At 37.3% G+C, this 27557-nt stretch overlaps 1 protein-coding gene across 1 annotated transcript; it reads right to left on the reverse strand.

Annotated features, from left to right (window-relative positions):
• Window positions 1-1148: 1148 nt before the first annotated feature.
• Window positions 1149-27380, reverse strand: GRK7 (G protein-coupled receptor kinase 7). Its single transcript, XM_030027734.2, has 4 exons — window positions 23980-27380; window positions 22779-23216; window positions 7787-8058; window positions 1149-3484 (listed from the first exon to the last, which is right to left on the reverse strand). The coding sequence occupies exons 1-4, from the start codon at window positions 24580-24582 to the stop codon at window positions 3142-3144; spliced, it is 1656 nt and encodes a 551-aa protein (XP_029883594.1). The 5' UTR covers window positions 24583-27380; the 3' UTR covers window positions 1149-3141.
• Window positions 27381-27557: the final 177 nt, after the last annotated feature.

Below are 27557 nucleotides of genomic sequence, written 5' to 3' on the forward strand. Positions count from 1 at the left end.
ACTTGAATGCATTTTATCTGCCTGAAAAAGAGGCAGGCGAGTGAGATGCCACAAAGCTGGCAAAGGAGGAAAAAGAGAGACAGCTGGAAGAAAAAAATAGCAGTTTCAAATTACATAATTCTCTTTTGCTGCAAGAACTTAAGTATCCCACAACCACAAGGTTATTTTCCTCCCACAGCTTCATCCCTCATTTTCTATCATAAACATCCAATGACTTGGTCAATACTTTTGACTTGGGCCCTGACCTTACACACTTGCATATACATTTAATTTTACTCCCATGAGTAGCATCATTGGCTGCAATGAGACAATTCACCAAACGCGTAAACCTTTTAGGATCGTTGGCTTTGTTTTGTTAAGATGAAGCAGGATGTTAAAATAACTTTGTTCCTGAAAGTTTAACAAGGAACTTTACAGTGGCAGGAAGAAGAAAAGAACCAAGCATTTCACAGATTCCTTAAAAGAAGCTGAAATTAATTTTTAAAAGACGCACTCAAAATGCTAACAGAAATACTCTGCTCTATCTCTTCATAGTGCAAAGAGAAGTTGTTCACGTTCTGAAACAGAGAATTTTAGAAAATTAAAATGAGTAATTTCAAACTAACACATTCTTCCCTCTCACACACTGTGCCAAACTGTGCATTATCAAACTTCTGATGTGCTGCTTTGAATGATTCATGGAACTCTTAACATTACAATATCTCACTGATACACATCCTGCTGGGATTTATTGACACTAACATTTCTAAAACTAAATAACCTAATGTTACACACCCATGATGTCCTGAATTCACAGATCTCAGTATTGCAATACATTTTGAAACACCCAGACTTGCAACACCTGGTATCATAGGGGATATAAGATTCTAACATGACATTAAATTCTGGTTCTGTCTATACATAACCTCTTTCCATATAGGAACATGTATATATTGAAAAATTAGTTATGCACTAGAAAACCTACAGCCATTTCAGAGTACTGGTTTATGGCTGTGAAGGATTTGTGAAATGGCATTTCTATGGATGTGAGGTGTACCAATCAAACCAAAGGTTGATGCCACTAGCACTAACAGCTCTCTCCTAGCTGTAATAAAGGGGGGGTGTGTGTGTGTGGTTTTTTTGTGTTGTGGGTTGTTTTTTTTTTTTTAAATGTATAAAGTTTTCTGTCTGGCTTTCTTAAATATATTAGCCTAATACCACTCTGTGAGAGCTTTCTACAGATGGGAGCAATGAGAAATAAAATCACTGGATATCAGCAGTGGAAGCACTCTCCTAAATCCGTGACAGAACCACATGACTCTCTCTCCTCTCAACCTCCTCTGCTTTTCACAATCTTTCAGGATCATCCTTCTCAATTAAAAGCCCAAGTCAGAATTCAGCTTATATTGTTTTAAACTATTTGACACCACGTCTCCCCTCAAAAGGCAGACAATTATATGCTCATAATTCATGAACAGAATTATCCACTAATCCTAAGTAACACTGTTCTTCACGATTTTCACTCGAAAATTACGTATATAAAGCACTGGAAAGGCAAATTTAAAAGGAAAAAAAAGGGAACAATTATTTTTCTACTTAGAACAATACAATGTATTACCAATGTATTCCTTAGCTGTGACTAAATCACTTAAAGTATTTAAAACTAATTAAAACTAAAGAGTTTTTGATTACTGCAATGTTTGGGATGAGCTATTAGATTGTAAATAAATACTAAAGCTATGTGTTGCACATGATAGATGTGACTACAGAAGACATCATATCTATTGGTTTTCCTCTTTTAGATGTGTGAGTTCAATCCCAGTGTCTATATAAAAGAAGTCTTTGAGTTCAGTAGGAGGTTTGCTCTCTGAAAAATAGGAAACAGGGTATTAGCAGCCTCCAGGACTCCAAGGAATGGAACAATTTCAACTTTCACTTTAGTCAATGGAAATTATGGCTAGACGGATGACAGTAAACAGCATGCAGAATCAGTTTTAAAAGTTGCTGCAAACAACTGCCACCTATTTTCTTACCACAGAAAATCAGCAGGGTGCATCTCATGAGTAATTCACTTCAGCAGCAGCAAATATTTGCAGAAATGTTTCCAATTAATTCGATTTACATTGTCATAAAATTGAAAAATAAAATACATCAAAATTTGCACGAGAATCAATGAACATTTGAAGATAGTGTCAACTTGCACACATAACCTTTCCACCATTACAGCACTTAATAGTATAATGCATTTTGCAATTACTGAAGTAAAAATTTATATTGCACTGAAATAAATGTCTTGTAAAAAGCCAGTTATAAATTGCTTTGGTCTATTTGTAGCTTAATTTATCACCAAAATACAGAAAAATTATCAGGAAACCTGATAGTTTAAAAGTGATTGTCAAAAAGAACGTGTATTTACTTATAAATACATTTTCTTTGTATATGGTATTATCACTTAAAAGAATACGCTTAATAATAATAAATAAATGCTTTATTCAATTAAATTAGTGCAATCTTATCTTCACTCTGTTAAAATCAACTTTGAAAAGAGTTTGATCCTGTTGGGTCCTACTTGCTAGTGATATGTAGAGCCTTCTTTTACATTTTATGACAATTTGAACATATTACAATCGAACCACCCAAAAACTAATAGAAATTAAGAAAACAACAGACAGACTGGCTAACCAATAAGATTCCAAGTTTGACATCGTATATGAGCTCCATTGTCTAACTGAGAATATTACTTGAAAATTAAAAAAATGTTTCCTGAAAACTGTAGACTGAGGAAGTGTTAGTAGAAATAACAAGAAAATAGAAAGAAAACCAACAAATCATTGTATTTAAAATGCTAGTCAGTCATTTCCAACAGGTGTTGCCTCTTCACTCCATTATTGCTTTTTGTACTTCAGAATTTCTATCATTCTAATCTTCTTAGAGAAATATGGTTCTTCATCTTGATAAATCTCCAATAAAACAAAAATATTATCTCCTTTGTTACAGCAAAGGAAATAATATAGTCTATACAGCTGGTGGTCCTACATAGCCTGTCCATGTCCTATTACACTGATTGGTTCTTCTTTAACAGATGCACTGAGTTTCTGAAACAGTGTCAGAATATGGAAAGTTCTGAGGTGGTTTCTACTCTTTTTGTTAATGATGTGATATTTACAACAACAAACAAACTCCTGACTTAGCTTCACCTCCGTTTGCATAACCCCCGGAATCTACTCTGTTAGGATCATTCAGTTCTTCAAACAGTCCTGTTTCAATAATTTCTTCCTGCCAGGCTATAGGGACAGCACCTGTTGCAAACTTTTTGAAAAACTTCTTATCTTTGTCATCAAACTCAATTCCTCGTATTTCAGAGAAGTCAGCAATGTCTGCAACATCTTTGGCATAGACAACTGATGGATCTGGCACAAATGGAGGGTCAACAAGGTTTGCCTCTAGCCTGTGGAAATTTATTGTTTTGAAGAAACCATGTCTTCTTGGGTCATCATCTTCATTTCTGCAATAAAGCAAAAGTTTGTTAATCAGTATGATGTTTTGCTCTCAGATAGATACAGGTGTGTCTTTGTGTTGTATACGTGAGACTATTTTAAAGTAAGAAGATAGATAGATATATATGTATAAAAAAAAATGCAGTGCTATTCATTTTTTCATAACCAAAGAATGCTGCATTGCACAATATAAGCAAAGCTGAGAAGGAGAAAACATCCTGATCCCATTATTCATTACTCTGCCTCTCAGGGTAAATCAGTCCAGGCAAGGTGCCACGCAAGAGCTGCAGTGCTTCTTTTGGCAGCGCACTGAGATACCCATATACAAAGATACACTTTAACCAGAACTGAAGTTATAGCAGGATGGGGAAGGGGAGTGTCAGATTTACTGTCCAACAATGAAAGTCCAATGGTTGGCTCTATATTAACTAGGATAAGAATATCTATTAAACTCTAGACTGTGGTACATTGGGTTAATACATCTACAGACTGACTCTGAGGAACAACAGTGAATAGGAAACTAGTGACAAATGACATTTCTGGTTTTATCTTAATTCAAAGCAGCTATGCATTTACATAATAAAACTCAGTTATGTCACTCTAATAAACACTCCAAGTTTTAGTGTTTTGTTTTAGTGTCACTCTAATAACCACTCCTATAAATGAACAAAGATTTTAAGCAAAAGATTCACAAATTATTACATTAGCAAAAGTATGTGTGCCACTGTCACAAACATAATCCTTTATTAATAGTTAAAACCCAGTAATAAAATCCAGAAAGGACTAAAATAATTGTAAATATATATTTTAAGTACATCTTACAAAAAACAACTGCAGACCTCAGAGACAACTTTTGCTGTAAAAGAAACAGTGAATTGTTTCATTGTAGACCCATAGAGAGACTTGTAGGATATTCTGATGATAAGAATAATCTGAGCCCCAAATGTGTGCTCGTTAAAGCACGACCAAGGACCACACCTTTTGAACTGCGCCTCTAGCATCAAGGCATGCAAAGTTTGAGTTTTGAATTCTAGTGAAAGGAGGTGCAGAGAGGGCCGCTGTATTTTCTACACCTATGCATTTTTTTTTAAATGTATTTATGGATGCACTGCTCTTGAAAATGGTAATGTAGGAAAAAAAATTTGTCTGGTTTTTGGTCTCAGAAAATGGTAGTTGCTAACATGTGGCTTTTTACTTTTCCCATTTCCTTACAAAATCATATACATAGCAAAGTGTAAGCCCTCATGTATTTCTAGATAATGTTCTATGAACAAAATGTAATGCAAACCTTTGGCAAGTCTTTTTATCTTTGCAAATGTGTAGAAGCACCATATAGAAGAAGTAGACTTGTGTGACTACAGAAGATCTTCATTTTTTAAGACCTCATACCATGTATGTAGAACAGCTCCTCCAGCTTGCCACTGCTGCCAGTTCCTCATCAGCTGTCCTGCCATGCTTCCAGCCTGCCTTAGTGCTATCCAGGCACAGCTGAGATGAAGCTACCAGCTGCCCTTTTCATCTCCCTTGTTAGAAAATTTTCATTTTGTGCTTCTGCTGCCTGGTTCTTCTGAGCAGGTCACCACAAGCCACTAACCACTGCACATCACCATGACCAGGATGCTAAATCACAACCTGAAGAACGATAGATGCCGCCATCCGGGCACCCTGGGCAATGAAACAATGACGTTTTCAACCCAAAGGAGCCATATGAACACAATTATAACTGTATAGATTAAGGCAACAGGGATCATGACCTCTGCATATGCATAGTCTTGCAAAACCGTCTCCTAACTTAACTAGCTAGTGATAGCCAAGTACTTGAGCAGCCCTGGAGAGTGATGTTATTTATTTACATTCCATGTTAGCTTGAAGTGCATCAGAGTTGCTGTTCAAATTAACTAGTGTCCTGAGAACACTGGTGGGCTAGTAGCGCTGACAATCCTACTGGGCAGATGCACTCCCAAAAATATCACTTTATTTTGCTTTTCCTTTCTGTAACATAAACCAAAAAGCACTAGAAGCTGGTGAACGCTCCAGAATGGATTGCTGCAGTGTTTCTCCTCCTGATGTATTTTCTGACACCACCAAAACCATAAAAAGTTTAAAAAAATAAAGCTACAGGAACGCCATCTACTGGAACCAACTGAGGCATCTTCCAGCTAGCTGGAAATGAACTCGACCTCTTCCTGTGTGAACTGCATGTTTATGTAACTTAAATAGAAAGAGCAAATGAACTCATCTAAACTCCGTCAATTTTGTATTCCTCCATTAAAAAAAAAAACAAACAAAAAAAACCCCAACACTTTACAGATTTGGGATTTGAGGTGTCAATCCCAAAAAGCTTGAGTGGAGAAAAAGGGTTACATCTTTCCTGAGTTAGCTAGTGACATTGAGTCTTCAATAAAAGAGTGGAGTATTTTAAAGAGTCAGGTGTACAAAGTAAAGCTGTCCTTGAGAAGCTTTAACTTATGCAACAGGCACTTATGTAGATAACCCAAGGTCTTGTTGTCCTTAGTAGAATTACAGTACTAATCTTTACATAAGGATGAGCTGTCCTGAATAGTATCACCCTGTTTAAGAGGTACACGCAGGCTTTTATTCCATATCATGCCTAGGCATGATATACATCCTATCGTTTTCCTTCTCTAAATATGGCACTTAAGAGTAAGAATATCTTAAATAGCAGAAAATTAAAAATAATCTGTGCAATTACCTTTCTGTGTACATTTCTCCCATTGCTGAGAAATAATGAAACTGTAAGCAGACAGAATGATGGTAAACAATTCCCTTGGCAAAGGGAATGTGGTTACAGTAAGTGAACAGCCTGTTGCTGGTTTTGCTTCAGACTTGCTGAATGAACTTGACCAAGTCACTCAGAATCTCTAAATTTCATTTTCCCCTACTCTGAAATGTGTTTCCTTCACAACATGCTGTAAGACTAAATGTCTGCAAAGCATGCTGACTTGTCAGGTAGAATGCTCTAAATGTTTTGCATTAAATTTACTTTTAAAATAAGCTTTTTAAACATATTACAAATAATACAGATTTTGTATCAAACATACTCCATGTGCTGTTGAAAATATTTTTTTTTCTGCAGCCTTGCAGAGTTGTTGGGAAAACTCATGAGGCACAAAGAGTAGTTGTCTTCATTTAGCACTAGAATAATAAGAATATGTACATTAATGATATATTACCTTTCATCGAAGTTAATTCTTTCATGCAAATGTGTAACTAACATTTTGTAAAACTGTTCCACGTTGTTATGAAATATAAATTTAGAAGACTATCTGTGCATTTTCATTAAGTCCCTGTGTCTATTCCACCTTTAGATTGGAAAAGCACCCGATACATGTATTTGTAATCATAGGTGATTCAAATCATGGTGTATTCTAAAGACAGGTACTATCAGTTTCCTATTTGTTTCTTACATTTTTATTATATTTCTTTTATTTTGTCTATATTGCAAATGCAGATCACCAATCTGTCTCATTAAAAATGCAATGAATGATTTATTTATTTAGATATATATGTACACACACACACATCAGAGGGATCAGAGATATTACAAGGTAAATATTACAATGCTTATCTTCCTAATTTTCTTCTTATTGAACAGTTACTTGAAATTGCTAAGTCAGGGACACATCCATCAGTCTTTATCAACCCAAAGCCACGTCTGAAGTCCCCAAAAATGTTTTGCTTTACAAGAATTTGTGCCTAATATTCTTTTCCTCCCTTTTCTCCCTGGGATGAGTCAGGAAGACCAGAACCTCTACAAGATTTTTTTAAAGCACTTGAGTAAAGCAGAGGGGTTAAGGTTTCTTCAGTAAGAAGCCACTGACGCAGCCTTGCAAGTCAGGTATCTGCAGGGAAGAGAATCCACATTGCAGATTTGGATTTTTGCCCACATCATTCCAGTAAGTGATACAGCCTAAGATTCTGCATTCAGTCTGCATTAGCATAGATGCAGGTATCTACTTGAATATCCTTTACCTTTAGGAAAGAAAATGCAAGAGAAATGGGCTGCTCCCTTCTCCCGAAACTATATAGAGTCTAACCCCACAAAATACCAAGAAGGGAACTCCTATGAGTAGTCTGAGGTAAGGATGGACAATCACACTATTGCAACAAAATTCCTTATTTCCATATTATCTTCAAAACTTTCCACCTCTCTCTTCCTAGAAGTGAAAGGGAAAATTCAGTACTCTGTAGAAAGTCAAGATCTAACCTCATTTTGTGTAATACATAAAATAATAATATTGTTTGCAGCTTTAATCTGGCTTTTACCGAGTTTGAGAAGTAAGGCATACCTGCTTCCTAAACGATTCTCTGTTTTCTTAGCCAAAAACAGTCGGCAAATATCTTTCGCTTCCTCTGTAAAGCTGGCATGTTCAAATTTCACCTCATCTTCCAGAGTTCTTCTTTTAACCTCATCCTTACCGACCTTTTCTTTGAAATCCTTGAATGGTGTTCGCCCAGCAACCATCTCATAAATACTACACCCCATAGCAAACCAGTCCACAGGATAGCTGTAATCTTCCTCCTTCAGGATTTCTGGAGCCATATAACCATTTGTTCCAGCCTATTGTAAACATAAAGACAGATTTACTATACAATGCCAGTAATGAAATGCATACAATTAAACAGACTAGTCTATAATTCTTCCAAAATATTAGTAATACAATTGACATATTTTGTATCTAGAAACTCCATATAATTGATTTTTTTTCCCTAGAAACTCTGAGGTATAGCTCTGTTTTAGCACATGGACTGTATCTGCCTTTAAACATCTTAGCATACGGGAAAACTGTCTTAAGTATGCTCTTCAAAGGTGGAAATGCCTATGCAATTTCTACCTAAATGTGGTTTCTTTTTAAATTAATGTTTAGCTTGCTTTCTTGTTCCATATTAATTTTTTTCCTGTTGAAGATAGTGTTGTCAGGTTTGTCCTGTAAACAAAACTAGCAATCAATTTGAAAAGATTAAAAAAAGACAAAAATCAGACAATCACCGATTCCCTCCCCAATCAGTGGTTATAACTGGTCCAACACAGGGGTCTGCTGCCAATGAGAAAATTCTCATCAAGCCAGTCGATAAGCTGCATGAGGAAGTTCTCACCCGCACTCCCTGTTGGTTTCTGGAAGGAATTACTACCATCAAGGGCCAAGAAAAACTCTTAAAACCATTCTAAGAAAGTAAACCTATGAAAATTATAATTAGTAAATTACATGCATTCTTTCAGTTTGTATTTCATAACTGAAAAAAGCTCACTGAATAAAGACTACTACTATATGCAGCACTAATGGACCCTTCCCCAAGAGAAGTGGTGACTGCTCTTTGAGAGGGAAATCTGCCCGCTTCCCTCCCAGATCAGGCCTGGCACGCTCCCCTTGGGGGACAGACTGCACAGTGTTCAAAATAGCTCCTGCTGCCTCTGTCTCGAGGGAGCCGATTCACCTGGGAGGGAAGAGAGGAGGTCAACCTCTCTCCATACGCTTTCTGCTGCACTCTTACATGACTGAGGATGTGAGATTTCAATCAAAACAGCATTCCCTCAGCCAACCCAACATTTCCTGCCGCATCTGATGCTGTATCTTATATATTTACCAGATTCAGCTAACAGCGGTAACTATAGAAGAGGTTCAAGCAACTTCTGACATATCTTTTTGAAATACTGGGACTAATGTATTAGTAGTATTACAATTTAAAATGAAAAATTATGTTGTGCAAAATCCCACTAAAGGTTATTCAAGATGGTGGTTATTGCTGCTACCAAAACACAAGTAGTGACAGAGTTTCACTTCAAAGCAAAACAGTTAGAAAAACGTAACTAGAGCTAGAACTCATTTGTGCATATTATATTTGTAAGAAGCACAGGCTCAACACACGAATTTTATTTTACAGGGTTTGGGTAACTCCTCTAATTTTTACAACTTTAGGCACAGTATTTCTGAGCCAGGTCTCCCTATAAACTTTAGCTCATGCCACTACACATTATGGCATATACTCTACCGTAAACAATGTGTGCAAGAGGGAACATCTTAGCATCAATTACAACATAAGTCTAAAGGACAGAAAATGAAATCCAGTTTGTTTTCCCTCTTTGTATTTTTTTTACTTTTAGGGATATAGAGCAAAATCCTCCATTTGGTTGAAAAACAGAAATGAGATGAGAAGAACAAAAATATCAGCCAGGTTGGAATTAAAAAAAAAAAAAAAGTTTAAAAGTGAACTGTTGTCTCCCTCACTAAAACCACAGAAGTGCAGAGGAGCCACATGGGCAATGCAGCAGCTGACATCATTCCACATGTAATTTGTACTGTTTGCATTGAATTTCTCTAAGTAAAAGTTAATATTGAGAGATACCCTGACAGTATTACATTTTCATGTATGATTACTGCTCCATTCAGAAAGGGGTACAAGTGCTCAAATATGGACCACAGAACCCCAGATCCATCCGGCCTCAGAAGATCATGAAACCTGGAAGGGAGTGGAGGGGTTGAAAGCAGTAGAGAAAATTTGGTACAAAAGGATGCCCACAGAACTCATTGCGGGTTACTGAACACAGACACTAAATAGGCTTCTGGAATATTTTTTTTTTTTTTCTCCTTCTGGGAAGCAATAAACATTCTTATTTTTACTGAGATGAAGCTGGGGCACTAATGCCTTGAAGAACTGATGAGTCATATCATCATCAAAATGTATCCTGACAGCACAGTATGGTCCTTCTGATAAGACACTACTTTGCTGCAACTTATCATCATCATACAGGAACTGGAAAAATCTGACATGCAAAAGTCAGAATTCTGCGATAATAAATGTGTCTCAAGGCAGTTCCTTTCAGACTGCCTCTTTCTTTCCACCTGTGTTCTCTTCTTCCAAGGTTGTTTTTTCAAAAGAAATAGTTGCCAAGTAACTTCAGTCTCTTCCATGTGCACCTTCCACATAGTCACACCATACAGAAGAACACCATACTTTGACATGGTACTCATGTTTCTCAAGAATAGAGAAAGCAAGACCATAATCACAGACCAGAAAGACTGTATGACCACAATTTAATAGAAAATAGAGATGGACCAACAACAGCTTCCTTTCAGACTGAAGTGAAAGACTGTGGATGGGGTTACTGTGAACAAGAATTACACTTCAAAATTCTAAATTAGTAGCACTGAAATCTTTTGAGCTGTTGTTATTGACTTGATCCAGCTCAATCTGAGAGAAGTCTAGAAACATATATTGTTCCTCTGGTATGTCAAACCATTCCAATTCAGAATTTTATGAGAGCTGTTTTTCTCATGGAGTTTCATAAAAAAATTGAACCTGATCTTAAAACAAACCTCTCCCAATCCTAAAGCTTTTCTACAATTCATAATGAAGGAACAGGCTGAGAAGCAGGAATCTAAACCTAATCTCATAACCCCTGAGACTCAAAACCCACTGAAATATCACCATTTTATAGCAGAAACAAACACATTTCACAAGTAGTCAGCAGTGATGATTAAGGGGGAAGAAACACATGAACAAGCAGGGGGAAGAAATACGTACATCTCTGCAATCATTATCAAAACAGGAATTTGAAGAAAGGAAGAAAAGAGCTTAAATTTTAGTCTTTTCCACCTACTTCTACATGTGTGGAGCTTTGGCAAAATCATTTGGGAAGAAAGATGATCATTTGGGAAGAAAGATGACAAAGTCCTAAGCATTTGCTGTATCAGGGAACACAAAAAAAGGAATTATTTAATCTCCAGAACTGCAAGAACATACATCTTTCAAATAAAGATTTAATTCTATCTTTGGGGAGTAGACAGCATTAGAGGGAAGCTAAAACCTAACATCGCTGCACTAATCATTATGGAGAACAAGATGTCAAAAATCAGATCATCTTTCAAGGAAAAGGGATCCTGTGGCAACATGAAAGGCAGCCTCAATGACTCAGGAGAGGTTTATTGAAGCAGGTAAAACAGAAGGTTAGTGAAGGGAGTTTTAAACTGTACAACTCTCACTAGCAGTAGTGAGATTTGAGCAGCAAAAAAATAGTTTATTAGGTGGAAAATGTATCCACCGATTCCCAAAGCAAAACTGAATCAGAGCAATGAGTTAAGTTACTCTCTGCAGGCCAAGAGGTAAATAAATATACTGTAAATTTTACTCAAATGTAAACAGGAAAAAAAAAGGACAGAGAGCAAAGGAATTAAAAGATATCACAAAAAAGATAAATGCATCATTTTTGAGAAGGGGTCTATCTTCCACGGGCTGGTATTCAATATTTAATTCAGTTAGGATTATCTGACCATGCCTCAGAATGGATACCTGTAAGTATGGGTTACTGGTATATCTATCACACAAAAAAAATCATCAGGTTTGTATGATTTTGTAATTGTTTTCACTCAATACAATTTATAAGTAAATTCAGATGTTGTGTATTAACTGAAAAACACTTTTTCTTACTAGATCTTATTGTACATGGATAAATTCCACTCTTTTAATGGAAACAGGGAAACTGAAAAAACCCCACACTCAGAAAGTTGAATTCCTTTGTTGTCATCTCTACACTACTAGGATGTGCACTGGGTTTTGACCGAGACTAAGACCAAGCACATTATTTTCTTCTTTTCTGTAGCATTCCTGATAAGACCAGGAACCATTTAAACATACCTGTTGACTGCTCAAGTGATCTTACAGAGACACATACAACACATGGAATTACCCCTTCACTGACCTGGAAGCGTCTAATGGGACACAATAAAAAAAAAAAAAAAAAAATCACAAAGGAGCCAAAGAATGTTACATTATCCCAACTTTTTTAAAGAAAGCAGAAATCATATGCCATTGCAGAGGCATGCAACTTTGAAGTGTAGTCAGTGCAACACTAGGTATTTTTTGCTTGCTCTACATCTAATACTGTCTTTTGTGATGATGAGCGGGATGCCTTACTTGCGTATGTGGTTTGAAATATAAAAATAGTCATTAAATTTCAGTCAATTAAATTTTAATTGACTTGCTTTTGAAAAGGGTTAACACATCTACTTCTTCCTTTATTTCTCTATCTTGAGAACAACCCAAAATACAATTTTTCAATAATCCTCTGAAATGTAATGACCAAATGCTGTCCTTGGATACATTAGTGAAGAAGTTCTGCTAAGTGGAATTGTTGCTTTGAGTGTGGTTTGAGAGGACATAGTAGAAATGACTCATCTGAAATTATACAAATGTTTCTTTTGTGAAATGTGATCCTGCATAAATTTTTAAAAGGTCACATAATTATAACCTTTTAATAATACAAGATGTGATCCTGAGAAGCACTAAGTGCACTCAGTTCCCAGTACAGTCAATGGGTACTTGGCACACCACAACTTCGAGCAGAATGAGGCCCACGGTATAAGTACACTCATACAACCTATTCAGATTGCAGTCCTGAGAAAGGAAAGTCCCTTGAACACTGCCATTACCCCAGCTTTTAGCAGATGCAGGGGAGAAAGATACAGAACTCTCTGGAGCGTTCATCAGCACAGAAACAGGCAAATGAGGAGAAACGGGATTTAGATCTCTCTACCTTTTCCCACAGATCTCTGCAAAACAAACTCAATTGATATCACAAACCAAACAGTAAAGCAAATCAGAATGTCTATCTTTTGTTTGCCATGGCACAAGAACTGTTGAACAGAGGAAAAAAAACAAGCTGAGTTTAGCTCTATCAGCTGTTTCCTGGGGCTCAGTCCTTCCTTCCTCCAAGGGGTGCCACTGCCTGCTTTGTTCTCTTGTCCAGCTGTTCCTCCACTCCTTCAGCAATGCCCTTAATAGACCCTGCAGGAATGCAGGAACAAACCACAGAAAACTCTTCTCTGCACACAAGCTAATAGGCCCTAGATGTAAAGCAGAACAACTGATCTGCCTCTGTCACTCACTTTACAATCTTCATTTTTCTCCCAAGAGCCACTGTGAGGAGGAATGGAGCGTAATTTAAATGAGTCACACAGAATTGCAGTTCCTCCACACTTTCTCACCACATGTTCATACAGTAACAAGAAGCCAGCTGATGAAATGAATAGGCAACTATGTTTGAAAAGAAAATAAAATCAAATCCAATTAGGACAAAAGGCACCCTTGAAAAGTCTCACAGAACAAAGATTTTGCTCTATTTTTAATGCTTAACAAAGGGAAGGACCTTGTGATGGGATGGCCTATCATAAATTGATGGGCTACTGATTCAGAAGAACACAAGGACTGTTCAGAGTACCAGGAAAAGATAATGAGAAAGACTGTATAGGAGCTTAAGAGCTACTGAATCCCACATGCTTACACAACATTCAAGACTGAAGTTTTTTTCATTTTCACATAGGAACTTAACTTTAACAGGGAAAGCTGTCTGCCTTAAAAAACCCACACAGATGAAAGCACAAAAGGGACAAAACAAACTTCTGCTATATTAGAAAAAAAGGAAACAAAATTGCCTCTGGGTTCAAAGTCACTAACTGGAGTAGTAAAAAAATCCACCAATGGTTCTTACTCTTTCAAGCTTGGACATCAGTGGACCTTGACACCAAGAAGCTGCACAAATGAAAGAGAAAGCCTCTTCTGTGGCAGTAAGGGCAGGCAGCCTCTGTGCTCACACTTGAGAAGAGAAATAGACACAGTTATAGCACATTTTCCAGTTTAGTTTCATGCTATATGAAAATCAAAGGGATAAATGGCTTGAGGAAGCAGAGTCCAGTAACTGGGCACCAATTTTAACTTTGGGCTCTAGAGCATCTCCCTGCTTTCTTCCTGTGTGATCATGTGTAAATCACTGTCTTTGCCTCAGATCCCTACTGGAGTCACAACTTGCTAACATCCCCACTTTGGTGAAGTGTCATCAGAAGAAATATGCATTCACGGGCACTGAAGCAATCAGACATTACAGGGATGGAGCATATCGGACAAGCAGAACACTTGGTACAGACTCATAACCACACAACTAGAATTCAAAAATTATCAGGGTTCTCTAGTCTTCCTGTAACATGACTTTCCCTTTAATTTCCCTTTAAATCTCTCCTGACCATTTCCCATCTATAAAGTTGGAAAAACAATACTTCAGAGATGTTTATGGTTTTATTATTTAATAACCACAGAAAATTCCATAAACAATATTGATAAAGGAGAAAATTCTCCATCTACTTAGCTCTGTATATATTTTATGAAGCTCTTTATAATGAATGCAAATACAGTATCATAGCACAATGCATAGGTGGCTTTCTCAAAAAGGGGACATCAAAGAGAAATTCTGTATTCAGCACCAGTGTGACTGAGGGAACAAGACTGCAAGGTACCCTGAGAAGGGTATTGGCCCTCCAATGTAGGTATAGCCCCTGTAGGTTAAGTAGTGCGAATGACAATGATGCCTGGATGGTTACTGTCTATTACTGAAATCCACGGGATTTCATCCACCTTATCTTAGTCAGGATTATGACTAATGTTGGAGATACAATTCTTTTACATGTAAATCCAGGAAGATGGGTAGTGGCTGCAACAGACCAAAGGCCCATATGGCCAGTTTACTATCTGTGAATTGGCCAAAAAATGGATGCATAGGGAAGACTATAAGAACCTGGTGTGTACATTGATACTTCTCTAATACTTTCCTAGACTCCAACTGTTTGCAGTTCCAAGGGCTTCCAGAGACAGAAATGGTTTCTCTCAACAATGTTTTCTTCCATCAATTGTCCACTCTCCCTGTCCTGGTTTCAGCTGGGATAGAGTTAACTGTCTTCCTAGTAGCTGGTACGGTGCTGTGTTTTGAGTTCAGTATGTGAAGAATGTTGATAACGCTGATGTTTTCAGTTGTTGCTAAGTAGTGTTCAGTCTAAAGTCAAGGATTTTTCAGCTTCTCATGCCCAGCCAGCGAGAAAGCTGGAGGGGCACAAGAAGTTGGCACAGGACACAGCCAGGGCAGCTGACCCAAACTGGCCAACAGGGTATTCCATACCATGGGACGTCCCATCCAGTATAGGAACTGGGGAGTGGGGGCGGGGAATCACCGCTCGGGGGACTAGCTGGGTGCCGGTCAGCGGGTGGTGAGCAATTGCACTGCGCATCATTTGTACATTCCAATCCTTTCATTATTGCTGTTGTCATTTTATTAGTATTATCATTATCATTATTCGTTTCTTCTTTTCTGTTCTATTAAACTGTTCTTATCTCAACCCGTGGGTTTTGCTTCTTTTTCCCGATTTTCTCCCCCATCCCACTGGGTGGGGGGGAGTGAGTGAGTGGCTGCGTGGTGCTTAGTTGCTAGCTGGGGTTAAACCACGACACTCCCCCTGAACCTGGAGAAATTTTTAGACCCTCTAAGATCCTTTGCAGGAGTCCTGCAGCTTAACTACACGTTGTGCTAAGAACAACCTCCACGTATTTTGAACCTGCTACCTTCCACCAGCAGATTTTAAACTTGAACAATGAGCAAAAACAAGGCCACAGTTTTCACTTGCTTGTATCTGTAATTTCAGGATTTTCTTTTGTCTTCATAAAAAAAGTCATTATACGTTTGTTAACTGAAACTACTCATCACAGTAAGCGGAATGTCACATGTGGTCCAACAAGAAGAGAAGTACTACATTCCTCACCATCCCGTAAGCTTACAGTTACTGCAATACTGCTTCTGGTCAAAGCTGTCAAATCAACAGTTCAAATTATCAGCCAAATGTTGCATTTCTTACCCAATAAAGTAAAAACACCTTTGACAATGTTGAACCAACAAGTGGCCCACTAGATGATTTACCAAAGAGATCATTCCAGAATGTATACTATTTTTGGTAATAAATAATGAGCCTCAAGAGACAAAGTGACTAAACAGTAGTATTTAGGACTTGCATGCATTTTTCATATTCAAAGAGCTAATTAAGCTTTCTACCAGCTCTAGGAACTTGATAAGGAATCTTATCTCTTGCTTTTTTATAGAACATGCTACAGCATTTATTAACTGTGAGATTAAACTGAATGAAGAAAAAGGTTAAAAGTCATGCAAAGAGACCATTTTAAAGGGCTCCCATGTTTTTTCCCAGGCAGAAAAACATGTCTCATGGGAGGCACGTCCTTTGTAGCAAAAGCATTTCATGGGACGCATTGCATCCTCATAATTTTAGATGACTACAGTACCCTTTCTGCCATCTCCAAAACTGCAGGAGGCAGAATGATCCCACAAAATCATTTTTGCTCCCTTCACTCTCATGATCATGGCATTCACAGTGGATAAGGTTGCATTCTGTAAAGTATGTTTCAGAGATTAAAAAAAAAAATCTGAAATACCTGTCATGATGACACACTTCATAACAACTGTGATTATCAAAATTTCTAAGAACAAAGTTCTGCTAGTAAAACATAACAAATTTTACATGTCATACTTAAAAATGCATAAGCAGAATGGTGGTTTCGAAACTGTAGAATAGCAGCAAGTCACTCAAATCCTGAGCAAATGAGGGGCTGTCATTTTTCAAAGTGCAAAGGAAGAATAAATTTTTACAGAATCTTATCCAATAAGAATGCCATGTGATAATGACCAAAGGTCAACTGTAGAATAGCTTGCTGAGTTATTTTTTATTTCACAAGTCTAAACCCTCCTCCCGCTTCTCAACTGCCTTGAAATTAAACTGCAAGTTTCAGGAACATCTAAATAGATTTCCTTCTGTTTTCCTAAGAAATAGAATCTTATAATAAACAAACATACAGGAGGGCAAAAGGACATTTTGAGTAAGATTTTAACCAAAACATGTTTTTCCTATAAAAATATTATGATGTCCTTCAAATATATAAAACATAGCACAGGAAAACTATGAAGAAGCCTGAAACCTCTGAAGATATGAATGCACTTTTATAAATACTACAAAAATATGTTTGTCTTATTTTTCACAGTTGTTATGTCAATATTTAAGCTCTCTGGCTCACATGCATCTGCACTAAAGTACTTCACAATTTACATGCAACAGTTGCTTTGCACAAAAGCCATACCCAGTAAGGGCAGAAAATTCTTCCCGAAATAAACAGCAAATATGCACTGACTTCTGGGAAAATGGAATTAAGTTCCTCTATATTTTGATACGCAGAGGATACGAGGGTACTAAACAGAAAAACATGCTTACTTTTCTCACAACCATTCTCAGGAAATTAAGTGGTATTACTCTTTTGGATAAGGGCAGGAGCATTTGACTCACGTACAACAAGTGAATTTTGAGTTGTATGAGGAAAAGTTGCAGAGACTTCAAGAAAAAGGATGCCAGGTCAAACTGTTCAAGTGGAGAAACTTGGGATGGAGGGTCCTCATTTCTGTCATATGCAAAAAGAACTAGTTCCAGAATCAATCAAGTGAGTACATAACTAGACAAAACATTTTGCCTGTGCAAAAGCCATCTTTGCAGGTTCTCAGTTTCTCCTTGTTGCCCATTTCAAGATAAAGAGAGTATCACATCTAAAAAGGCGTAATTTTAAGATACAATCTAGTTCATGCACGGTATGATCAACACATCAGAACAGATGCTACAGGCACATTTGTGTGAAAAGTCATAATGATATTTCCTGAAGTCCTGAATAATTGTATTACCACTAGCAAAGAGTTTATTTCTGTTTCCAGTGATGTCATTAAGAACTCTGTCTGAGTAAGTGTGCATATACACATTTCTAGGTAGATTGCATAGGTACATGTATGTACCACGAGAAGATCCCATATAATCCATATTTGTTTCATGAAGAAAAAATATATTATAAGTAACTTTCAGTTGCCTTCTACGTCTTTTATTTCCAAGACTGTTATTGTTCAAACTTGCGTATTTTTTGTGGGATACCTCCATTCTAAAGCCAGCTAGCACTTCACAAATACAAATCAGCACACCTTAGTGAAATTAAAGTTTTCTAAACTGTGTAATTATTACTGTATCAATTACTTACAACTGCCTATATATGTTCAAAATAACATTCACATGGAAAGCCAGATGATTCTACTTGCTGCTTTAGCAATTGAAAAGTAAGGGAAAAAACTAAGGCTAGGTATCCAACTCTTTCTAGACCTTTGTAAGGAGCATTGTTTCTGAAAGTAGGGTATTTTTATTTATAATAGTTACATACAATTGGTATAGAGCACACAAATATTTCTCAAAAGGAGTATATGTGATGACAATACTTAAAGGATACCAAGGCTACTTCTTCAATTACTTAAGTATTAAACCATCTGCTGCACAATGCTCTTTCTGCAGTATGAACACACATTACTTCATAAGACCACATTAATCACCCATCTAAAAATCAAAAAACCTTTTCACCCACAAAGAAAATAATCTTTGGCTGGTAAACAGTACATAAACATTATAGTTTCATAGAAATCTTCACCAAAAACTTGGAAAATGTCTAAAATGGGAACTTGTTAACTAGCTTATCACTTGTGCCATGTGATAACCTAATCACCTAACAAGATTTACAAAATGGATTAATGGATCCTCCAGCTGATGTATGGGTGATGTGCATTGATTCATACATGAGAGGCTAGGAATTTTTTTGATGCTTTGAAAGCAGAACAGATTTATCTTTAATGGCTTGTACACTCATGAGAGATGTACAAAACTTTCAGAATGCATCAAAATACTGAGGGGTTTTTTGCAATCTCTAATAAAATAAACACACAGATAAATCGATATATTATATACTATTCAACCCTGTATAAGGAACGATGAAAGTCATCACATGATGTGTCTACTTCATAATATATAGCAAAAAAAGAGACATAGAGAAAAACTGCTGCTTTGTTTGACTGTCTACGATGTATTAAGAGACATTTTCATACCAGCATAGTTACAGTCAAACACGTGGAGATGAACATTTTTTTAAGCAGGTGCCTAAGATCAGATGTCTACTCCACATGTTTACTTGGTTCCTCCTGATACATAAAAGGTATGGAAGCGTTTTCTATTTTATTTTGCTTATTCACAAGGAAGATCCACTTAACACCTGAAGAGCTAGAGAGATCATGAAAAGATTAGCACTCAGGAAGAAAAACCTGAATTGCTGAGCGAGATTTGTAGACAGCTGTTGAAAAACCTTTCATTATTTTACTTCATCTTTAGCATCTATTCAGTTCACACCTGCAGAAAACAATCTGGAGGAAACCACTCTATATTAAAAAAGGCACCATTCTGCTTCTTCATTTAAGAGTATGAGACTAAAACAGGATCTCCATACTCAGAATGAATACCATCTCATAATAAAAGTAGCTTTACTGAATACAAGGCTAGCTTGCGTTGTAGAAATCTGTTGAGTGTGAGTAAACTGTTAAAATATGACCCAGAAAAGCATGTTGCTTTTTTCCCTCTGAAACAGTATTTCAGCAAAACAAGGAATTCAACAGTTGCTACTACTGATATTTCTAAGATGAAAAACAAGAAATAAAATGAAAGATCAAGCAATTCAATCTCACACGCTTTCATTAGACAGCAGAAAAAAGAAAAAAAAAATCCAACTTTTTTTTTTTAATATATCACCTTACAAAAAGGCCACAACAGATGCAATTTTAAAAATTATTTCTACCTTACATTTACCAAATAAACTATCTTAATTCTCCATAATATGTGTAAGACTGGCTAAGTAAAATTTATCTTAACAGATGAAATAAATGACCATCAACTGTACCAGACAGCCAAACCATGGCTTCATTTGGTACTAGGGATATTAGTTAATTACTTTCAGGCAGTAGAATGACTTACGAATATGATTAAAGCGAAGTTAGGCATTATTCTCATAGTGCAATAGAACGGTATTTTAAGCATGGTATTGAGGAACCAGGTCATAAGAGAGGGTTACAAGGCTTTAAAGTCAGAACTGCTGGAGACATGAATGAAGTTCAATATATTACAACATCCACCAAAACAGAAGGATTCTTTGCAAATGGATAAATAAATTGAAATGAAAAGGTTTTATGTTATAGCTCAGTAGTATTTTGCCTATAATTAGTGACTGAAAATTGTAAGCTTTAACTTGTCAGTTCAGACCATCATCCAAAATCCAGAAACAGCTTTATGATGGTAGGCACTTCACTCAGATACACAGTACAATGCAGATTTGGCCTGTTTCTGCTTTAGCTTATAACATTGCCCTTATAAAACTGTGTCCACAAAATGGTGCAACTGATTAAATTTAAATTTAATAAATCTGTCGTGGAGCCATATATCTTTTTTCGGGGAAAAAAAAAAAAACCAAAAAAACCCAAACCAAATCTATAGAAATATCTTCTCTCAACATTTTTTTAAAGTAATAACAATTTGGTAGTCATACTCAAAAAGCATGCTATGATACAAACTTTCTGCTAATTTTAAGTCACAATGTAACTGTAATTAGAAAGCAAAAATTAATTTAACAGCACCATTTTTATTTTATTACGGGGGTACATGGATAAGCTTAATGCAACAAATTTTGTAAAGGTGTTTTTAGGTCTTCCTGTGTATGACATTACTATAAATAATAGTAATATCTAGCTCATATAATGGTTTTTTAGTAGTAGCTTTCAAATGACTCAAATAGGGTTAGTTTATAGAAATGCAAAATAATACTGGGAATTACTATTCATTTAACCCCTCATAGCTGATACAGAAAATGAAAAAAAAAACAAAAAACAAAAAACAAAACTTCTTTTTCTTCCTTCTCCTATTTCAATTTCCTGTATGAATAAAACTGCCTTTAACAGAAATTCCTTGTAACACACTACAATCGTGTAGTATATTATTCATTGCAGTTTTTGTTCTAATAAAAGCAACCATACAACTGTGAATAGTGCTTCTAAAAACAGTGAACAACAACAGAAGAAAAATCATTATAACAACTTGATGACTGTCATAGAAAGCGAGGAGGAACAACTACCTCGTCCACTACTGCCTTGAGATTCTACCCCTCATACCAACAGAAGTGGTTAGACATTTCTAAATACACTTTTTCATTCTGGATTTTTTCCTTCTGCCAAACCCCACATATTTACAAGTACGAAAAACTGCCCTTGGACAAAATTATTTTTTTCCGACCATAATAACTGCGTGCATCTATAACTTGCAAAGCACAGCAAGGCTCATAGCTTTGGGTTCACTGATCAAAATGCTATCTTCACAAAACAACATTCCCATTTCACTTAAGTTCTATTTAAAAACCTGCCTTAGCTTTCACAGAAACTGTATTTTCATATCTAAAACACAATGCAGTCTCATTTTAAAATTACTTCATATCTAAAAATACATCAGCTTCCATATTTTCTCTCACTGACAACTAAAAACACTCAGAATACAAACTTTTTAAACTGCCAGAAAAAATATATATCCTTCAAACTGCAAATTACTGCATTAAGTAACATCATCAAAAGAAATGTGTACTTCAAGCATGATGCAAAAGGTTACCAGCAGGTCCTCTCTCTTCTACTGAATTTCTACAGAGTAACGTGAAAGACTTGAGGAGTTTAACATAAGGCAGTTAGACCCGTTTGTGAGTTTATAATGTTGCTTCCGTTTCTTCATATTCTTAGTGTATTTCAGACACATTCACTCATCATATACATCTTTAAGCTCCAGACACCTTGAGAGAAATACACTTTTTTCATAGTTAAGCTACCTGAATACATCTTTCTTGTGTAAACCTCATGACATTATTACAAATCTGGGTTAGTTTGGGATGACCACAGGCACAGCTGAAATGCTGCACAGTCTAATTCACACAGCAAAAAACAGCTGCTCATCCATCTCCTTCTTCCTACACACGCACACAGCCATGTACATTTGCAAACTGTCATCAAGTCTGCTAACTTTTCAGGAATTTGTGAGGGGAGGAAGCTTGGCAATGGTTTATTGTGCAGCACCATGAACACCTGCAACACAATCACTACCATCACTTAACGAGTAATCTGGAAGAAACTGTATTCTTCTAAGAGCAAAAACTGAATACAGGAGTCATATCTTTGACTGCTGCTCATTAAACAAACAATTGGTTAAATCCCTGACTATGCACTATTGCTCAAGGCACAAGGCACCTGTGTTAGCCACTCTAAAATGACTGGCTCAAAAGTTTATCTTAAGAGAAACAACAGGTCAAGTTGATTCTACTCTTTCTGTGTAAGAGAAATTATTTTACTACATATAGCATCTAGAGAGTTAATTAACCAAATCTTCTTACCACCTGTCTCTTAGAATGAAATGACCACATAAGGTCTTTAGCAAAGAACAAATCCCAGGGAATTAACCCTTGGACTCATAATGCATTAGAAATAGAATACCTTCCCTTCCCACTGCCCATGTTCAATGAATTTGTACTCACCCTCTGAGTGATGCTTTTTCCCTCTTTGACTTGCACTGCCAATCCAAGATCAGACAGTCTGCAATTGCCGTTATCATCCAAGAGGACATTTTCTGGTTTCATGTCCCGGTACACAATCTTGATGGAATGGAGATGCAGAATCCCACAGGTGATCTGAGCTGAGTAATAAATGACCCTGTTCATTGCTAAACCCCTTTCTCCCACATTGTAGATGTGATACTTCAGATCCCCTCCATTCATGAGGCTCATGACAAGACACAGATGGCTTTTGCTCTCATAGGCATAAGCTAGTGTGACTATGAAAGGGCTATTGACCTTCTCCAGGATCTCTTTCTCCAGTAGTGCCATCTTCTCTCCACCTTTCTTTTTCAACCTTTTCTTATCCAGTTTCTTGCAGGCATACATCTTGCCAGTATTTTTCACCTGGATGGCACAAACCTAGAGAAGCAAGATGCACAAGGAAAGGTAATGAAAGAATTTTACACGTACAGACTGGAATATCAAAGGCAATAATAGGCAGGAACTGGGGAATTACAGATGCCTATTAGTAGCTGCTGATGCTAACTTCTGTGGCAGAGTATATTAGCAGAGAAAATAAGGAAAAAACAAGCGTACGATCTGTTCTGTTCTGGACCAGTACAGGGTGGACCTTATGCAAAGTTCCTGAGGACACCATTAGTAGACAGGTATTAGCAAATAAAATAAACAAGGACCCATTTTCTGATCATGAGAATAAGCAGCACATACAGCTTGCATCTCTGTAGCTGAACTCTCTTCCATCTCAAAACAAGGTAGCCTCATTCATACTGTGTTTTGGGAACAGGTCCTGATCTGTGCTATTCTCTAAACCACACCTAGGAGTTATCTGGGAGCGTGTGAGCTAGCACAGGCTAAAACAGTGCCAAGGAGCAGACTAATAATTAACTATCTTGACAGTCATGCAAGCTTTTGTAAAGAAGCCTGCTTTTTTACTAGCACAGATACAGAATATGAGTAGCTCTTCACTAACAGACACCTGGAGCCTATATTACACTATAGATTAACAAACAGCCTAATTTCTGGGAAATGGACAATCTGAAGGAGCAAGTTTTGCAAAACCTTAGACAATTTCTTAATCCATTGCCAAGTTCCTCTTTCCAAACCCACCTGCTGGTCTTGAAAGGGGAGGGATGACCCACATCCTTCAAAGTACAGCTCTTACCTCTCCAAAGCCACCTTTGCCCAGCACTCGGAACTCATAGAAGTATTTCTCAGTTACCGGCTGCTTCTCAAAAACTTTCCATTGGAGGAATTTGTCATAGAAGGGGGTGGTCTGGAAGTCCTGGAAGGGCTTGTCTTTAAGGAAGAGTTTCGTTTCCTCCTTGGCCAGCAGCATGACATTCTCATAGTCTTTCGCAGTAGCTGCCTGGCATTTGCTGGCCAAATCAGAGCTCATGAAAGCTAGATAGTTTTTGGATCCTGCCTTAAGAAAATTGGTGACCATATTCTCCATGGTACTGCTCTTGACATTGTCCTCTGCCAACTCCCAGTTTGACACTTCATCCAGGAAGTCCCTAGCTACCAAATATTCTGGCACTGTCTCTAAGAAGTCTCTGAAGAATTTCTTGCCAATAGGCTGCTGCTCACAGATGCTGTCATAATCAGCAACAATGGACTGTCTAACCTCTGTGCATTGATCAATCTTGGGCAGTGAGAGGCTCTTACGTCTCTTTTGCATCTCCTTGGTGTCTCCATCTCCACTCTTCCTTGCCTGTAGATAGGCTGTGTTGGCAATCAGATTGTCAAGCCCACCCATGTCACACATCTTGGCAAGGTCTTGGGGTGGCAGAGCCTAACTGAAACAAAATGAGTAACTGGCCCAAGTGCTGTGCTGTAGCTGCCCTGCACTTCTCCCTGCTAGTGGCGTGTGTGGGCTTCTGAAAAACACCAGACTAACTGCTTTTGCATTAAATACCTCTCAAGGATTTTCACTAAGTACCTTTAGGTATATGCACCATTTGTGGAAAGTGACTGGTAAGAGGTTTCTCTGTAAGGAGCTTTGAGTTTGCTATGTATAGCTGAGGGATGACATCCTAGGCAAACCTTCTCACTGGCAGCACCAAACTCACGCAGTTCAGCGGGTGTTTTTCAGACTGGGCCCTGATAACCTTTACATGTACCAAGATACCCTCTGTATACACTGTCTCTGGCTGCTGAGAACGTGCAAAGATTCCTGTCTGCAGTACATGCACACTCCAAACTCAGTGGCACTCTGGCCACATATCTCCCTCCCTTAACACAGAGAACACCAATGTACTAAGAATTACATAAGTTGGGATCTGGTTTTATAAAAAGCTTTTATCACAAATCTCCCATGCCTGAAACAGAAGTTGACATAGACGAACATGAGTCATTGAGCTTTAAATTACCACACAATTCAGTGCTTTGAGCATCCAAACTTCCAAAACTCAAGTTATACTCAACATCAGTGACTCTGAGCTCCACACTCTGTGCAAACCTTGATGCCTCATGTGGCTCTGAGCGGATTACATGCAGAGGCTAAAACCTACTGCTGGTCTAAAAATAATGATCCCTATATATGAAACAACATATAGTTCTGACTTCATCTCTGACCCACAGAAAAAAGGAAAAACACTTCAAATGACCAGCCAGATCTTGGCAAGACACTTCCATATGTTATTGTGCCTTCAGTTTATTTTCCTTGCTGAGCTTTATGACAGTAAGTGGCAGGATGAGAAGGTGGCAACAGCGTATGGCTGAGGTGGCATCAACAAAGGGACAAAGCTGATTATAACCAAGTGAAGGCAAATTCCACCTGACTTCACTCACTGGCTGCCTGCCAGGAAGTCTATGCCCCTTTTTTTCCCCAGAAGAATAAAAATTTAAGTGTGGCACTTACAAGGTTAAGTCCCCTTCTGCTGTGGGTCATGTCATTTGGCTGCTAAAACTTTCTTTAAATATAAGGAAGGTATTAATGGAACTGGAAAAGCACTTCCATGATTCTTCCAGTAGCAGTGGGGTCAAGCTGTACTCCTGAGGTCAAGGTCAAGTTTCCTTTTCTCTTTTTTTCACTCTTAGAGCAAGCTGAAGAGCTGAAGCACAAATGCTAAACATAAGGAGTAACAACAGGCACCTCTCAGACTCCCTACAGTAAGCGCTAAGCGCTTTGTGGCTGCTTTTTGTCACTCTACTACTATGTAGCATTTTGTTTTTACATCCTTAATCCTGTCTGCATTGAATCCATCTGACGTATAACTCATGCTTATACTCTACAAAACTACATTAGAGGAGTGTTTTTCTAGCTGTGATTGAGAGGGCCATCCATCGCAAACTGCTATGTGTGCAAGAGAATGTGGTGTACTCTAAAGGAGAGTATTTGAAAGTCTTGCTTGTACAGCAATCTTGGCTAATTCTGCCAGGTGAATGCAAGTATGGAGCAAGAGAAGGTTACATAAAGGGCTAAATAATGCAGACAGCAGAGTAAGCAAAACTGAAAAAAGTCAAAGGAAGAAATGCAGAATTCTGCTGGCGGCTTTCCTGAAAACGGTGCCCACAGCAACATATTCCTATAATATCCCAGGTACAGAAAGGCAAGAAAGGAGGTAATAAAAGCTTTAATTTCAGGTCCTAAAATTCATCAGGGTCTTTTTTACATTTAGCAAGAATGCCACCTCAGCTCAAACAGTAGCAGTGTGAATGGCTGGTAGCTGGGGACATAAGGGTGAACTCAAGCTTACAACAGGCATTGATACATTCATGTCTAATCAAATCAAGAAAATACCTAATGTTTATGGGATCTGGATAAGAAAGACACATTAACAGCTCCAAAAAAACATTCTGCTCTGTTAATTAGAATCTTTCCCGATTTCTACGGAACATAAACTTTCTCTAAAAGAACGTAACTTCATAAAAAGCAAAGTGAAACAGTATGATCTTTGGACACATATTCATTACTCCAGTCACTTTTGAGAGAAGACTCTAGCTAGATTTTCTGAATTATCCAAATCTGCCCAGCATTTATTAAACAGTGGAGAAAAGTAGATCAGCATTAATCTATTAGTTAATAATGGCTATTTAAGTTAGTGTTACCTACTCATAAAACGGTATGTTTGGGTGAGAAGTAAAACTGATTTACTTTGCATGTACAACAGGTGAACAAATTCAGGACTAAACATGGATACTTACTAAGAACTATGCTAGTGGAGTAACAGTGTATGATTTGGAACAGTAGAAAATTTCTCTGGTGCAAAGCTCACTGAAAGACTGGGACTTAAGCTAATCTTCTCTGAATTGCAGAGAAAATATGCAGGACAAAATTCATTACCTTATATTCTAGGTTAACCTCTAACTACACAAATATCAGCTGCTTTCATTTCAACATTAACTTTCTTAATACCTCGTGTTAACACCTGTTTGAGCTGACGCTTTGGAAAACGTTTCTACAATTATAATCCTCAGCTACTCTTATCATGCACGTGATGTGAACTGAAAGCAGGGTGAAAATTACTTTGGTACTTTCCATATTCACCTACAAACCAAAACAAAATGAAGAAAGAAGTCGTCTGATGGGACTAGATGGAATTAATAAAGGTTAGAGGATGGAGCCCAGGATCAAGTTCTGGCAGAGAAACTAGGTGGTAGATAAAATATCATTTAACTTTGACAGCTAAAAATTATTTCTACATCCAACCAGATTTTCTTTTGCAATCATTTTAGGAAGAATCCTTTTACACAAACAGAAATACTCCACAACAACGTAAATGCTATACACACTTCATT

The sequence above is a fragment of the Aquila chrysaetos genome, chromosome 10 (assembly GCF_900496995.4).
Source record: "Aquila chrysaetos chrysaetos chromosome 10, bAquChr1.4, whole genome shotgun sequence".
In the NCBI taxonomy this organism is placed as follows: domain Eukaryota; kingdom Metazoa; phylum Chordata; class Aves; order Accipitriformes; family Accipitridae; genus Aquila; species Aquila chrysaetos.